At 52.0% G+C, this 13,687-nt stretch overlaps 1 protein-coding gene across 1 annotated transcript; it reads left to right on the top strand.

Moving 5' to 3' along the window:
- Positions 1-1,946: 1,946 nt before the first annotated feature.
- On the top strand, positions 1,947-12,907 carry DHRS11 (dehydrogenase/reductase 11; the record flags this gene model as incomplete). Its single annotated transcript, XM_080713401.1, has 7 exons — positions 1,947-2,114; positions 6,944-7,153; positions 10,973-11,067; positions 11,693-11,822; positions 12,388-12,480; positions 12,684-12,749; positions 12,866-12,907. Exons 1-7 carry the CDS (start codon positions 1,968-1,970, stop codon positions 12,905-12,907), a joined length of 783 nt encoding a protein of 260 aa, XP_080569527.1. The 5' UTR covers positions 1,947-1,967.
- Positions 12,908-13,687: the final 780 nt, after the last annotated feature.

Raw genomic sequence — 13,687 nt, 5'->3', positions numbered from 1 at the left:
AAAATGCAGGGGTTGGGCATGGGGCGCACACTTATCCCAGTACTTGGGAGGCTGAGACAGGAGGGTCACTGGTTTGAGGACACCCTTAGCAAGTAATGAGACTCATCAACCTACCAAGACCCTGTCTCAAAATAGGCCTGGGTGTTTGGTTGGAGGTAGAATGTGCCTGGGTTCCCACCCCAGTACCAGGTGGTGGAAAAATGCAGAAGCCTGGCATGGAAGTGCACACTTGTAATCCCAGTATTTGGGAGGCTGAGACAGGAGGATTGCAGATTTGTGGACAGCCTCAGCAACTTGTGAGGCCCTCTGCAACTTAGTGAGATCCTGTTTCAAAATAATAAAAAATAGGGCCAGGGGAGCTTGGAGGTAGAATGCCTCGGTTCCATCCTCAGTTCTGCAAAGAAAATAGGGCTGGGGATGCAGCTCTGAGTTCAACCCCCAATACCACACAAAAAGTATGCAGAAGTAAGACAGTTTTCAGACCTTCAATGGAACAACCCTGAGTAGCTGAAGTTGTACACTGAGCTCTGCTTTTTTTGTTGTTGTTGATGGTGGTAGTACAGGGGTTCCTGGAAACCCTTCTACCTCTGGGCTATACTCCCAGACCTTTTTTTTTTTTTTTTTGCGGGCCTGGGGCTGGAACCCAGGGGCATTCGACCTCCTAGCTATACCCACAGCCCTCTATTTTTCATTCTTTATTTTGAAACAGGGTCTCACTGAGTTGCAGAGGGCCTAAGTAGCTGAGGCTGTCCGTGAACCGCGATCCTCCAGTCTCAGCCTCCCGAATGCTGGGACTACAAGCGTGCGCCACCCGACTCCCAGAGCTACTTTTATATTTTTATTTGGAAACAAGGTCTCTTAAACCAGTGAGGCTGGCTTCTCCTGTCATCTCCTGCCATCCTCCTGTCTCCGCCTCCCAAGCGCGGGGATTACAAGAGGGCGCCATGCCCGGCTACACCCAGTTTTAAAAACCTTTACTGGCTGGTTACGAAGCTCAGTGGTCGAGTGCTTCCCTAGCATGTGTGAGACCTTGGGTTCAATCTCCAGCACTACCAAAAAAAATTTTTTTTTAGTATATTGGGTGTGGAGAGTCGATGTAGCTCAGTGGTAGAGAGCTTCCTGGTATGCAAGAGGCCTTGGCTTTGACCCCCAATACTGAAGAAAAGTACTATCTCTGGATGGTTATGCAGATTCATTATTATATTTAAAGTGCTTAAAAATGCCTGCCACAGTAAGCACTTAAGTCATTGATTCTTGCTGTGTAGTCTTCGGTATACATCGTGATAAATTTACTACAAACGGGGTAAGGGGAGAAGTTTGAGACAATAGGGTCATCAGGGACAAATTCCCGCAGTACTCCCGTACTTGGAGGTTTCGATTGTCAACCATCTATTGTCTTTGGCTATAAAGCTAAGGAGTCCGGGTGAATAATAGCCCTGCCCAAGGTCACCCAAAGTAGATGGTGGGGACACTCCTTTTCCAGACCGAATCCTTCCCGTCGGTCACAGGGAGGGCGTTGGGGTCACCTTAGGCGCTCAAATTCTTCACCCCCGCCTTCGGGGTCAGGAGCGAGGAGGAAGACGCAGGAGTCAGGGCAGCTCTGCGCCTCGGACCGAGCTGGAGGACGCGCCCGAGCCGCCGCGGCGCAGGCCCTACGGTTCCCGGCCGAGGGGGCGGGGCGAGGGCGGGAAGAGCTGGGCCCGGAAGGGGCGGGGACTGTACCGGAAGGGCGGGGTCGAGGGGGCGGGGCGGGGCCGGCGGGCGGCGGCCTCCGCGGGATGTGGCCGGGCGCCGAAGACGGGAGGGCGGAGCCGCGGCCAGAGGCCGGCCAGCCCGGGGGCGGGCCAAAGCGCGGCTCGAAGCCCAGCAGGTTGGCCCCCGGGGCCGGCCCATTGACCGAGGAGCGACGAGGCTCCGGGATCCCAGTGCCCAGCTCGCCGAGCGAGGTGGGCAGGCGGCTGGGGACCATGGCCAGGGCCGGCATGGAGCGGTGGCGAAACCGGCTGGCCCTGGTGACCGGAGCCTCGGGGGGCATCGGCGCCGCGGTGGCCCGGGCCTTGGTCCAGCAGGGGCTGAAGGTGGTGGGCTGCGCCCGCACTGTGGGCAACATCGAGGTGAGGCCGGGCGGGGTGGGGACGCGCTGGAGGACGTTCCCGCGGGGTCCCCTGCGGGCAGGGGGCTGGCGGGAGCCGGGCTGTGCCCTGCCCTCGCTGGCCTGCCACCCCTCGCGGGCGCTGAAGGCTTAGGGCAAGAGAGGTGGGTGCCCAGTAAGGCCTCTTGGATCCCTTAGGGCACCTTTGCTCTAAGTCTGGTCTTTTAAGGAGCCCTTTACTACTGACAGCCCCTGACATATCTGATTCTTGGCATCTCACCCCCTATCCTACCCCAGAATATTGAGGAAAGGGGGAAAGCCAGAGATCAGGAGCTAGCTAGGCTGCCAGGGAGAAGAAAATCCGGCTATCTAGCCTTCGTGGCTAGGTTGGCTTCATCTGGTTCTCAGACCTCGCCCACCACTCCAGGCAAAGTGCTTGCCAATCAAATGAGCAGGAATTAAGAGGTTTTTATTTTTATTTTAACTTTTTTGGTACTGAGGATTGAACCCCGAGCTCTTCTATCTCCGAGCTATGCCGCCAGCCTAATTTTATTTTTATTTGGAAACCGGCTCGCTAGGTTTGATGAATCTCACTACATGCCGAGGCTCTCCTCAGACCCGTGATCCTCCTGTCTCAGCCTCCCAAGTACTGAGACTACAAGATTACAGCCGTGTGGTACCAAGCCGGGCTGAGATTTTTAGTATTTGGCCCAGGAGGGATTGGGGTAGGAGCTTTTCTTTTTCTTGTCTTTTTTTTTTTTTTCTTCTTCTTCTTTTTTTGGTGGTACTGGGGATGAAACCCAGAGGGCATTCTACCTCCAAGTTACACCCCATCCCTATTTTGTATTCTTTATTTTGAAACAGGGTCTCTCTGCATTGCAAAGGGCCTCACTAAGTAGCAGCTGAGACTGTCCCTGAACCTCCATCCTCCTGTCTCAGCCTCCCGAATGCTGGGATTTTAAGCTTGCTCCCACGCCCAGCTGGGAGCTTTTCTGAAGAGCACCTCCACCTCCCAAATCTGAGTTAAATCATACCAAATGGGCATAAGGGATGAATGGAATATTTACTGGCAGATTTTCCTCCTATTCATTTTCTTATGTGGCACTGAATAGACGAAATAGGTTGTGGAATATGTAAAACCTGAGGACAAAGGGCAGTGTAGATCCAGGGGAACTCCTGGTATCTGTGTCTGTCTCTTTGGTATTAGAGGGTTGAACCCAGGGGCATCTGCCTCTGAGCTACACCCCCAGCCCTATTTTATTTATTTATTTATTTATTTATTTTTATTTTTATTTTTTATTTTTTTTGCGGGTCTGGGGATGGAACCCAGGGGAATTCGACTTCCGAGCTACACCCTCTGCCCTATTTTTTTATTCTTTATTTTGAAACCTGGTCTTACTGTGTTGCAGAGGGTCTCACTAAGTAGCTGAGGCTGTCCGCGAACTGTGATCCTCAGGTCTCAGCCTCCCGAATGCTGGGATTACAAATGTGCTCCACCACGCCCGGCTCTATTTTTTATTTTTGAAAAAGATTCTCACTAAGTTGCTGAGGGCCTCACTGAATTATTCAGTCTGGCCTTGAACCTGCGATCCTCCTGTCTCTTGGCTTTTCTCTTAATATGGGTTTGGGAACTCCCAGGGTTATAAGCAAAGAGCTCCAGAGAAATAAGACATGAAGTTGGCTATTGTGGGGTAAGGAGGAAGGTGACAAGAGAAATTGCCATTGTAAGTTATCTTTGAATTTGCTCTGGCAACGCTGCTCTCAGGGCATGGATCAATGCTAGTTACAGGGCTCTATTTCCATTATAGCTCAAAGTCCTAAGGTAGAGAGAATAAGGAGGCTTTGGGTGGGGACAGAGGGAAAGGTGTGTAGGAAAAAGGACTGCTGTTCCTTTCCCTGGTGACCAAAGGTATGTTTTATACCCTCCCAGATAATCCTAAGGTCACAGGGCTCTGCCCTCTCTGCTCTCCTCTGTCCCTCCCTTTCTTCTGCACTGGGCCCTCAGGGCCCAGCCTGCCTTGGGACCCAGAAAATCAGATCAGGCCAATGATTAGGCAGCTAGATTTCCTAATTCTGAAGTCACTCATCTTTTTTTTTCTTTTTTTTCTTTCCTCTTTCTTTTTCTTTCTTTCTTTCCTTCTCTTCCTACCTTTGAGCTATACCCTTAGCAGTATTTTAATTTTTTATTTGGAAACAGAGCCTCACTAAGTTGCCGAGAGCCTTGGTAAGTGACTGAGGCTGTCCTTGAACCTGCAGTCCTCCTGTCAGCCTCCCAAGTACTGAGGTTACAGGTTGTGTGCCACGTGGCACCACTCTTGTCTTCCACTCCCTGATCCCAAGCTAGCCAGGAAAGGGGATCTCCTGGCTGATTTACTCAGCCCTGGGATGACTCACGATGGGAGAAGTCCCCTGCTGTGAGGAATTTCCATGATTTCAAATCTTTTTGGGGGGTAGGTGAGGGAGATGGTTCAGCTGGCACAGGTAGAAGGCAGTGAAGGAGAGACATCCTCAACCCTCCGTCCTGGTGGTGGGGACTGTGGGTCTGGAGGAGTAAGGATGAAGTTGTTGCTAGGGTAAGTGTGATCCCCAACCCCACCACACCAGGTAGAGGGCTGGCTGATCAGATGAGCTGGAGGAGCTAGAGGTTTTGAATGTTCGGCCCAGAACTGAGGGAGTGGTGGGGGTGGGAGCTTTCCTGAAGAGCACCTCCACTCCTCAGATCCGAGGGTTAACCTACACGCTTGGGAGGGGAGAACTCCTGGCTTCCTGTCCACTGTCTACTTTTATTGATGGATTCATTCATTGATATTAAAGCAAAGACAGGGTTCTGGCATTCTACAGAGAGGGGCCTATTTTCCAAGGTGGTCCTGAGTAGTAGAACTGGGTGGAGGGAACTTCTGAGTCCTGGAGGAATACATCTTTTGAACTCACAGAAAGTTAAAGCGGTTGGTGGTACATGCCTGTAATTCCAGTATTTGCGAGGCTGAGACAGGAGGACACAGGTTCAAGACCAGCTTCAACAAATTCGGGAGCCCCTCAGCAACTTAGTGGAACCTGGTTTCAAAGGAAAAATAGGGGTGTGGGGGTGTGGCTTGGAGGTAGAATGCCTCTGGGTTCAGTCTTCAGTAATACTAAAAAAGAAAAAAGCAGGAAAGTTAAAGTGAAAAGAATTTCCTCAGTCATCTGATGCAGTCCTTTATTCCTGGCTTGGTTCAGGAGGAAGAAGGGGCTGGAGGCCAGGGCAGCTGGCCAACTGGCTTTCCTCTGGGCACCCTGCACTCCCTCCCCCCCCCCCTGCCGGACACAGTCACCTTCACAAGCTTCAAGTGCCCGGTGCCTGACCTCCAAGGCCATGCAGCCTGTTTCCTTCCTGCTTCTGAGTGTCAGCTCCCCCCATAGCCATCTCTCAGTGGCTCTGCTTTCTCAGGTCTTTTCTCTGGAGATACATAGAGGGTGCACAGTGTCACCTGCCACCTGACTTACCTCAGTCTCCAGGGAAATTTAGGGTGGAGGGTGGCACACCAGGGGTTAGAGAAAGAAGAAATCTGTCCTGACCTTTTCTAGAAGGAGGAAAGGGGGTGGGGGGAGATGGGCTATTGGGCTCCATTGAAAAGCACCAGAGAAGCCAGGCACACGCCTGTAATCCCAGTACTTGGGAGGCTGAGACTGGAGGATTGAAAGTTTGAGACCAGCTTTAGCAATTTAGTGAGGCCCTCAGCAACCTAGCGAGACACTGTTTAAAAATAAAATAGGAAGCCAGGAGTGGTGGTTGTAATTCCAGTACTTAGGAGGCTGGGACAGGAAGATTACAGGTTTGTGGTCAGCCTCAGCTACTTAGTGAGGTCCTCTGCAACATGATACCCTGTTTCAAAATAAAGCATAAAAGCTGGGGGTGGTGGCACACACTTGTAATCCCAGCATTTGGGAGGCTGAGACAGGAGGATTGCACAGGTTCGAAGACAGCCTCAGCACCTTTAGTGAGGCCTTTTGCAAGTCAGTGAGACCCTGTTTTCAAATAAAGAATAAAAAATAGGGCTAAGGGTGTCGCTTGGAGGTAGAATCCGCTGGGTTCCATCCCCAGTACCAAAAAAAAGAAGAAAGAAAAATAAAGCTAAAAAAGGGAGTGTGGCTCAGAGGTAGAATGCCCCTGGGTTTAATCCCCAGTACTGATAATAAATAAATAAATAAATAAATAAATAAATAAATAAATAAAAATAGGGCTAGGAGTATGGCTCAAAAATAGAATGTTCCAAGGTTCCATCTCCAGACACACACACACACACACACACACACACACACACACACACTCACACTCTCTCTCTCTCTCTCTCTCTCACACACACACACACACACACACACACACACACACACGCAGAAAGGTGCCAGGGAGAACAACCTTAGAGTAGGCTGCTGGTTCAGAAATGAGCCTTTCAGGGATGGGTTGATTGACACCAGGAGGAGGAAAAATTGAGCCCCTGGAGTAGCCAGCTCAGTGGAAGAAGCGTGAAGGGGGACAAGAGGTGCTCCCTACTCCTACCTGTGGACAGAGGAGGTGTTCTGTGGGGAAGAGGCAGAAAAGAGATCTCCCTCCATCCCAGGATCCCTGCCCCCTCAGAACTGAAGGCTTGAGTTTATGTGCGGGGTTCCCCATTATCCTCCTGGGCCTTTCCCTCACTCACCCGCTGGACTTTGACCAAAGAATGCAAGGTTTGGGGATGGGAGTCCCAACATCTGTGTGGCCCACCACACAGTGTAGGAGAGCGCTCTGGAGTGTGATGGAGTGGGGCTGGCTCTGGGTGGGGCATGGGAATGAGCAGCTCACCCCAGTTAGACCCCTGTTGGGTTTCATAGGAGCTGGCTGCTGAATGTAAGAGTGCAGGCTACCCCGGGACTTTGATCCCCTACAGATGTGACCTGTCAAATGAGGAGGACATCCTCTCCATGTTCTCGGCCATCCGCTCTCAGCACAGCGGTGTGGACATCTGCATCAACAATGCTGGCCTGGCCCGGCCTGACACCCTGCTCTCGGGCAGCACCAGCGGCTGGAAGGACATGTTCAATGTAAGGCTGCGGCCTGTGGGGGTGGGAGGAGAGCTGGAGCAGGTCTGCCGGCCTAAGGGACGCTGGGTGGGACAACCACGAGGAGGGACCGCTTTGGCTCTCACCGGGGCATCTCAGCTCTCCCTTTGCTGCTTCTCCTACTAGAAGGGTAGGAAGCAGATCAATGCACATATCTTTTTAGCTCTCCTTTCCTTGGAGCCCCTAGAGAGAATTCTTAAAGTCTAGACTGCATTCCTCATGGTAGAAGAAAGATTGGTAGGGGAGAGAACTGCTATTTATTAAATGTCCCCCAAGGGTCAGCACCGTGCTGGGTGCTTGGGAACATGGTCTCATGGGAAGAAAAGGATCAAAGAGACAAGAGTTCTCCTCTACCCCTCCAGTAACTGTGTGACTTCAGGCAGGCTAATTAATATCGCTGCACTTCAGCTTTGCCATGTTCTAGTTGGGATGGACACACCTGTGTCATCAAAAAGTCCCCTGGAGCCAGGTAGTAAATAAAGGCTGGTCAGGCACAGGGAGCAGCGTGTGGCGAGCATGTGCCCATGGAAGGCGTGGCCGCCACTCACTTTTGGCACAGTCACTCTAAGGCAGTGTGGCTTCTTTGAGAGAAGTGGAGTCTGTGTTTTCGTTGTGATACCCCACCTCGCTCAGTCCACTAAACTGTCAGGTCTGTGAGAGCAAGGACTTTAGTCTGTTCTGTTCTTTGGTATAGCTCCAGCTACAAACTCCCAACAGATAATTGTTGAATGAATTAATACATGTTGGAAAGGTATTTAACTTGTGTGTGTGTGTGTGTGTGTGTGTGTGTGTGTGTGTGTGTATGTGTGGTACTGGGGATGGAACCCAGGAGCATTATATCTCTGAGCTATACCCCCAGCCCCTTTTTAAAAAATTCTTTATTTTGAAAAAGGCCTCACTAAGTAGCTGAGGCTGGCCGTGAACCACAGTCCTCCTGTCTCAGCCTCCCAAGTACTGGGATTATAAGCATGTGCTTACCCAAGCACCATACCCGGCTTGGAAAGGTATTTATTTATTTATTTATTTATTTATTTATTTATTTTTTTTTTTTTTTTTGCGGGTCTGGGGATGGAACCCAGGGGCATTTGACCTCCAACCTACACCTCCTGCCCTATTTTTTATTCTTTGTTTTGAAACCGGGTCTTACTGAGTTGCAGAGGTCTCACTAAGTAGCTGAGGCTGTCTGGTCTCAGCCTCCCGAATGCTGGGATTACAAGTGTGTGCCACCACGCCCGGCTTGGAAAGGTATTTAAAATATTTTATTTATTTATTTATTTATTGGTGGTACTGGGGGTGGAACCCAGAGGCTTTCTACCTCCGGGCTATACTCCCAGACCCATTTTGTATTTTATTTGGAAACGGTCTCACTAAGTTGCTGAGAGCCTCACTAAGTAGCTGAGGCTGGTTTCAAACCTGTGAGATCCTCCTGTCTCAGCCTCCCATGCGCAGGGATTACAAGCATGCGCCACCACACCCGGATTATTGTTTTTTATTTTAAAACAGGGTCTCCTCTCATTTTTTATTATAATTTATTTATTTATTTATTTATTTATTTATTTATTTATTGGTACTTGGGATGGAACCCAGGAGCATTCTATCTCTGAGCTACACCCCAGCCCTATTTTTTAATTTCTGTTTTGAAACAGGGTCTTGCTAGGTTGGTGAGAGTCTCACTACTTACTGAAGCTCTCCTAGAACCTGTGATCCTCCTGTCTCAGCCACCCAAGTACTAGGAGTACAGGTGTGTGCCACCATTCCCGGCTCCAGCTAAAATATTTTGAAGTCATGTTCAGGCCCTCACAGACTTCGGGGTGTGTGTTTTCAGTTTCCAGGCTCCATTATGGAGTGACATTCGGGTGTGAAAGCATTCCAGGAAGTTGAAAGCCTGTCTACATGGGAGGCTTCTTTCCCCCACAGTTCTTTTCACATCTGGCAGGGAAATGAAGCAGTGAACAGGAAAACAAAGCCTGTCCTCAGAGAGTCTTCTTGGGGTCATGGTCATGGCCCTAAACTGCAGCAAGTGTGTCTCTAAACCTGCACCTCAGCTTGCCTACCTGTAAAACCAGAGACTAGCCAGACGGGGTGGCACATGCCTCTAATCCCAGTACTTGGAGGGGCGAGACAGAAGGACCCCAGGTTTGAGGACAGCCTCAGCAACCTAGCAAGACCCTATTTAAAAAAAAATAGAGTTGAGAGCCAGGTGTGGTGGAGCACGCTTGTAATCCCCATTGCTTGGGAGGCTGAGACAGGCGGATCGCATAGGTTAGAAGCCAGCCTCAGGTACTTTTTTTTTTTTTTTTTTTGGTGGTACTGGGGTTCCTGGAAGCCCTTCTTCCTCCGGGCTACACTCCCAGACCTATTTTATATTTTTGAAACAGGGTCTCTTACGCCAGCACGGCTGGCTTCGAACCTGCGCGATCCTCCTGTCTCCGCCTCCCAAGCCGGGGATTACAAGCGTGCGCCACCACGCCCGGCTTAGCCTCAGGTACTTAGTGAGGCTCTCAGCAACTTAGTGAGACCCTGTTTCCAAATAAAAGTATAAAATAGGTCTGGGAGTGTAGCCCGGAGGTAGAAAAGCCCCTGGGTTCCACCCCCAGTACCACAAAAAAAAAAAAAAAAAAGAAAAAAAGAGAGTTGGTGTTCTAGCTCAGAGGTTCAATCCCCAGTACCAGAATAAGAACAGAGAAAACCAAACAAGACAAACACTGGGGACCTAAGTTCCGGTGAAGCTTGACATTAGCTAAGTCTATTAGGATCATCCTGGGAAGCCTCTGCTCCCCTCCCCTGGCCTGAGACTAGAACATTTCCTTACAGGGGCCCACACTGCTAAGCAATGAGAAGCCAGGCCGGTGGCCCTGTGCTGCCAAGCAGCAGCCACGCTAAGGGTGTTCTACGCTGACGCCTGGCTCTGGCACCTGATAAGGAGAATCATCTGCCTGCCATGGCCTGCTAAGAGCTTTATCTCTGCTTGTCCTTCTGGGTGAGGCTAAGGGGTGGAGCAGGACCAGCTCTGGCTTCAGTGCTATGAAGGGTGGGGACTTGGGGTCACCTCTGCAGACAGAACGGGAGTGGCAGTGTCCCCACCCTCTTAAGGATGTAGGTTATAGGTTAAAGGCTGGTATAAAAGGCAGGGAGGGTGGGCCTCCTCCTCCACACTTAGAGTCTTGGGGAGGGATGAGAAGGGAACAGGCAGCTGTGGAAGGTGGGAGAGGGTGGGTCTATGCTAGAGGAGAGAGATGTGAAGCCTTTTTAGGAAGGTTTTCGGTCTGTTAGGGAAGGAGCAGGCTCAAGGACACTATCCCTGAGATGATTGGGGAAGAAAATGATATTTGGGGAAGAAAAGGAAGTGACCCCCAGCTGGACACCTTGGCACATACCTGTACTTCCAGGCTGAGGCAGGAGAGTCTCAACTTTGAGGCCAGCCTAGGTAACTTACCAAGATACTGTCTTAAGATAAAAAAATAAACAGGGATTGGGATATAGCTCAGTGGTATAATGTCCCTGCATTCCATCCCCAGTATGGATGAAAGGAAGGAAATAAATAAATGATTCCCTATGGCAGAGTTCCTATGGTTTGCAGAGGATATGGCCAAGAAAGTCTCCTGGCAGGTTTGGGGGACTTCTGTTCCTATTGAAGGAGGGTAGCTTTGGCAGAGGGTACCTGCAAAGAATACAGGGTGCCCTTGATTGTCGTCGGTCTCTGGGAGGACCTGGACATTTTGGAATGCCATGACACCCTAACGCCCCAGTGCACAGGTGAGCACAAGCTGGGGACACCCCATTGCCCCCCCTGGTCCGCAGGTGAATGTGCTGGCCCTCAGCATCTGCACCCGGGAAGCCTACCAGTCCATGAAGGAGCGGGGTGTGGACGACGGCCACATCATTAACATCAACAGGTGAGGCCTCCGGGTTGGGACCTGCTGCCGCTCACTTGACCTCTGACGATTTCTGTTTCCTTGGCGGTAAAATAGGGATTCAAGCCCCGTTTAATACCCAGATGGTGTAATTTTGGTGAGAAAAACAATAGCTTCAAGCACCAGTCCTTGGTTGGCTGGGAGGGGTAATCATACCTCCTCTCTGCAAACAGCCTGGGAACATTCCTGGGACTGAGTATCACCAATCTTTAGGCCCAGCGACAAATGCCCCTGGTGTCCTAAAGAAAGCTTGCATGGGCTCAGCCATGGGGATTCTCAGGCTGAAGGGAAACTTGGCCTCTGCCTGTCCCCAGAGATCTTTCAGTAGAGCCATATCAGTGACCACATATATAAAAATGGTGAGGCTGCTGCCATCCTGCATGACCATGTGTTTGGGGCCAGCAAAGGGGCAGGTTTGGGACAGAGGTGGTTTCAGGAGCTGCTTACACAACAGAAGAGGATTCAGCGGGTTGCAGGATGGCCACCAGGATTCCCCTTCAGAGGCTCCCTGTGGGCCTCTGGGTATTGAGGCTGGTCGGAGGGCAGGGGTACCGGCTGCTTCTGTGGCGCTTCACTCTCCCCTCTCCCCTTCCCTCCTTCCACCCAGCATGTCTGGCCACCGAGTCCTACCACAGTCTGTGACCCATTTCTATAGTGCGACCAAGTACGCCGTCACTGCGCTGACAGAGGGACTGAGGCAAGAGCTCCTGGAGGCCCAGACCCACATCCGAGCCACGGTGAGGCTGTGGCCTGGCCCTGGCGGGCTGGGGGCACAGGCCCTCCCACCCACTGCCGGCCGGCGCCCCCCGGCTCTACCGTGCCTTGCATGGCTTTACTTGGCCCTCGAGGTTCCTCACTTCACTGACCAGGAGCTGACCACCAGGCTTAGACTTTAAGGTGGGAGGGGGCTGGCTTGGGGAACATGATGGAGAGAGACCAGGGGGAGCAGGGCTGTGGGAAGCCAGGCACACAGTGGCCGGACACCGGGGCTCTGGGCTCTTCCCTGGAAGGCTGCGTTATCCTGGGCAAACCCCTGAACCTCTCTAAGCCTCAGGCTTGTCATTTGTAAAAGGAACTGAGGATAGCTACCTGGTTGTGAGGTGTTAGGAACACGATTTTGTAAAGTGTTTGCCTTTACAAATACTTTGACGGGGCCGGGAACGTGATCATCGCCAGTGGCAGCTTTGGGGAGGTTGCCATCACTGTGAAGTTGGGGCCCTGGGGCTTTTGTCCTTTGCTCCCAACTTCCTCCAGGCCAGGCGATGCTCGGCCCCTGAGCAGGCCCTCTCTCTCTTGGCCCAGTGCATCTCTCCAGGCTTGGTGGAGACACAGTTCGCCTTCAAACTCCATGACAAGGACCCTGAGAAAGCAGCTGCCACCTATGAACACATAAAGGTGGGGCCTCCTCCTGGGCGTGGTGAAGGTGCTCAGGCCCCAGGTGGAGGTGCAGGGAACTTCAGTCGTCAGTTTCCACCCATCTGACTGCCACCCCTCCTGGAGGGTCGGGGTGGGGACACGCGTGCTGGAGGGGACCTCAGCAACGGGAAGGAGGCTGGCTCCCCTGCCCTTGTCTCACCCCGCTTCCCTGGTGCCCCCAGTGTCTCAAACCTGAGGATGTGGCTGAGGCTGTCGTCTACGTCCTCAGCAGCCCCCCTCACGTCCAGGTGAGTGCCTTGGCTATGTAGCCCTGGAGGAGCCCGGTTGCCAGCAGAGGAGGGGTTCAGGGAGGCTTCAGGGGTGGGGAGTGTCCTGGCTGCCTCAAGCTCTGTGCCTTCCACAGATTGGAGACATCCAGATGAGGCCCACGGAGCAGGTGACCTAGTGTCCCGGGGAGCTCCTTCCCTCCCTGCCCCTGGCTTGGTTCCTGCCTCTGGATTTTAGGTGTTGATTTCTGGACCTCTGGATCCTACTTTCTGCCCTCACCCCCACCAAGGGCTACAAAATTTGAAGTTTTTTATATCATCTTGTCAAATTATTTGCATTGCGATGTCACAAATGGGCTAGGGAGAGCACTCGTCCTGGGTCCCCTTCTTGAGCTCCATGGCCTTTGTCTGGTCTCCTTCCTTTGACCTGGGAAAGGAGACATGGCCAGAGGGGGGCTTCCCATCTTCTTGCACCCCAGCTCAGGGTTGGGGGTGGCTGAGAGAGGCCTTTGCCTTGTCTGAATGGCTCCCTGGGGCTCCAGCTGCCTTCTCTCTCTGCCCCACTGCCTCCCACCCCCAGATCTCCAGCCCAGTCCTGGCTCCTCGGCCCTCAGTGGGGTTATCACTCCACTCTATGGCAGCAGAACCCTGGGTTCTGACTCGCAGTCGATTTCACTGTGACAATTAAAAAGGGAGAATCACAACCAACCTATCGGGGCTTCAAGAGTGTCTTTCAATTCTCTTTTCTTTGTGGTCCAAGGTGAGTGGGGAGGTGGGTGGGTTTGGGGCATCACTTCTAGAGTACAGGCTATCTTGGGGAGCAGGAGAGGGCTGGGTTGGATCTTAAAAATGAAGAGGAGTTCTGGGTGTGGTGGCGCACGCTTGTAATCCCCGCGCTTGGGAGGCAGAGAGAGGAGGATCGCGCAGGTTCAAAGCCAGCTTCAGCTATTTAGTGAGGC

The sequence above is a fragment of the Muscardinus avellanarius genome (assembly GCF_963383645.1).
Source record: "Muscardinus avellanarius genome assembly, chromosome: 16".
Lineage (NCBI taxonomy): Eukaryota > Metazoa > Chordata > Mammalia > Rodentia > Gliridae > Muscardinus > Muscardinus avellanarius.
The sequence above is the reverse complement of the archived record's forward strand: the minus strand, read 5'-3'. Positions and strand labels throughout refer to the sequence as shown.